Source organism: Helicoverpa armigera, chromosome 13 (assembly GCF_030705265.1).
Source record: "Helicoverpa armigera isolate CAAS_96S chromosome 13, ASM3070526v1, whole genome shotgun sequence".
Taxonomy (NCBI): domain Eukaryota; kingdom Metazoa; phylum Arthropoda; class Insecta; order Lepidoptera; family Noctuidae; genus Helicoverpa; species Helicoverpa armigera.
Genome location: NC_087132.1, coordinates 12,279,074 through 12,281,081, shown reverse-complemented (window position 1 = coordinate 12,281,081; position 2,008 = coordinate 12,279,074). Strand labels below are relative to the sequence as shown.

The 2,008-nt window shown below is 43.7% G+C and overlaps 1 protein-coding gene across 1 annotated transcript; it reads right to left on the bottom strand.

Annotated features, from left to right (window-relative positions):
- Nucleotides 1–602: 602 nt before the first annotated feature.
- LOC126054577 (fork head domain transcription factor slp2) lies at nucleotides 603–1,574 on the bottom strand. The gene has a single exon (XM_049840750.2). The coding sequence runs from the start codon at nucleotides 1,510–1,512 to the stop codon at nucleotides 808–810; it is 705 nt and encodes a 234-aa protein (XP_049696707.2). The 5' UTR covers nucleotides 1,513–1,574; the 3' UTR covers nucleotides 603–807.
- Between the last annotated feature and the right edge of the window lie 434 nt (nucleotides 1,575–2,008).

Genomic DNA, 2,008 nt, shown 5'->3' with positions numbered 1-2,008 from the left:
AACCCCAAATAAGTTATTTGATTACTACACATTCAGGATGATAATTGTGAGTGATATTTAGTTATCTTGTTATTTTTGTCTTAATAAGAATCGAATCAGAATCTCTTCAAAATGAAACATTTCATGTAAAGTAAAAGAGACAAAACGTAAGATTTTGTACTCACACTGAAAGTTAATGAATCGATTAGGTACCTATTATTAATTATGTAGGTATAAATAACTTGTAATTTGACGTTTTCTCATTAGCGTCAGTTTAATGCTAATGCAAGTTTGAGATTAAACGCATTAGGCATTGAACTTAACCAAAAGCAGTTATTCATAAAATCAATTAAGAAAATAATATGAAGAAGTTATTCTGTACAACCTGAAATTAGACGACATAATATCTATACCTAACTATCAATTGTTAAAAAATAACCATTAACTTTTTTTATAAAATGTTATGTACAAAATCTTATTTACATTTCTCAAATAAAAAGCCGAAAAGTCATATAAAACATGAATTAAAGCTTAACTACGCCAACTAACCGCTGAACACTATAGGCCTAACCTTGCACACTGTGAAAACATAACAACAACCAAAATAAATAAAAGCCACAGAATAAATACTCGTCCATCGTTTCGGAAACATCGTTTATTGCTTCATAACTTAAATTAAGCCTCTTATTAAGTTAGAATTTAAATATAAATCTTACATTAATAATAAATAGCGTCACCATTACTGTACACTGTCCACATATCACAGTCACTTTCCTTCACCAAGATATGTAGCAATACCTTGCGAAGGGCCTTCTCTCACCTCACTAATCAACTGTGCTTCACTAGATGATCTGGCTCCTGGCTCGGAGGACTCATGGGAGGCGCCAGGCCGTGTATTCTCCTGTACAACTGGTGGTAAGAGGTAGGTGGGGGCGGGGGCAGCCTCAGCAGCGGGCTCGGGAGTGCGTACCTTCCGTACACTGAGAGTAACGGAGGATACAGTCCCACCAGCGACGCGTACGGGTTCCCGAACATAGGATGCAGCAGCGCGCCCCGCTTGAACGCCGCCAGCCGCGACCGAGACGCCGCCGTCGACCGCCGCCGCAGCTTCCCCGTCGTGCCCCCAATAAACACATCATCCGAGGAAGGGTCCAACATCCAGTAGTTCCCCTTCCCCGGGTCGTCGTAATGCCTCGGCACCTTCACGAAGCATTTGTTCAAGCTCAGGTTGTGCCGTATCGAGTTCTGCCAGCCTTGCTTGTTCTCCTTATAGTAGGGGAAGTTCTTCATTATGTACTCGTATATGCCGTTGAGAGTCAGTCTTTTTTCTGGGCTGCTGCGGATGGCCATCATGATGAGTGCATTGTAGCTGTATGCCGGCTTCTCGTTTTTCTTTTCCTCTGGGAGTGTCGAGGAGCCTGGCGGTGGAGTCTCGGTGCCGGTGACGTCGAGCTCAGTGTCGGACGGTGAGGGGGAGCGTGACGAGGCCTCGGGCAGCAGGTTCCGGATGGCGAAGCTGTGTGGCGCTGTCATAGTGGTGCGACATCTCGGGCGGCCGGCACTCGACTGGCGGCCGCGCACCGCCGGCTGGGAGCCCCGCCTATCGGCACCTCCTATCGAGATCCCTCCTACCTTTGTATACTTACAACTTCCTCCACTGCCGTTAACCAGGACCTTATCTTCCAAGCTTTAAGGCTCATTTTCTTTTGCACGATGTTCGCGAAACTGGTTCGCGTGCACCAAGGGAACGGCTATAGGGTTGTCGGGGTTAAAACATTAAAGGAATTAAAATGATCCGTCATGGTTTTGTAAACAGTTTTTTTATGTGAATATTTGACGCGTTGTTTAGTGGTTTATTTAGTGCGCAGTTATTTGTAGTTAACTGTTCCAGTCGGCAGATGTGCGGGCTACTAATAGTTCTACTTGACAAATTGTTTGTTGCGTCATCATAGTAATGGGTGACAATACGTTTTATTAGGTTAATTTATAACAGTAAGGTTTGGGTAATTAATTGTAACCTTTTTGTTGT

Bases quoted from the DNA above. Each gene is read 5' to 3' on its own strand.
- LOC126054577 (XM_049840750.2), bottom strand. From the start codon at position 1,512: ATGACAGCGCCACACAGCTTCGCCATCCGGAACCTGCTGCCCGAGGCC.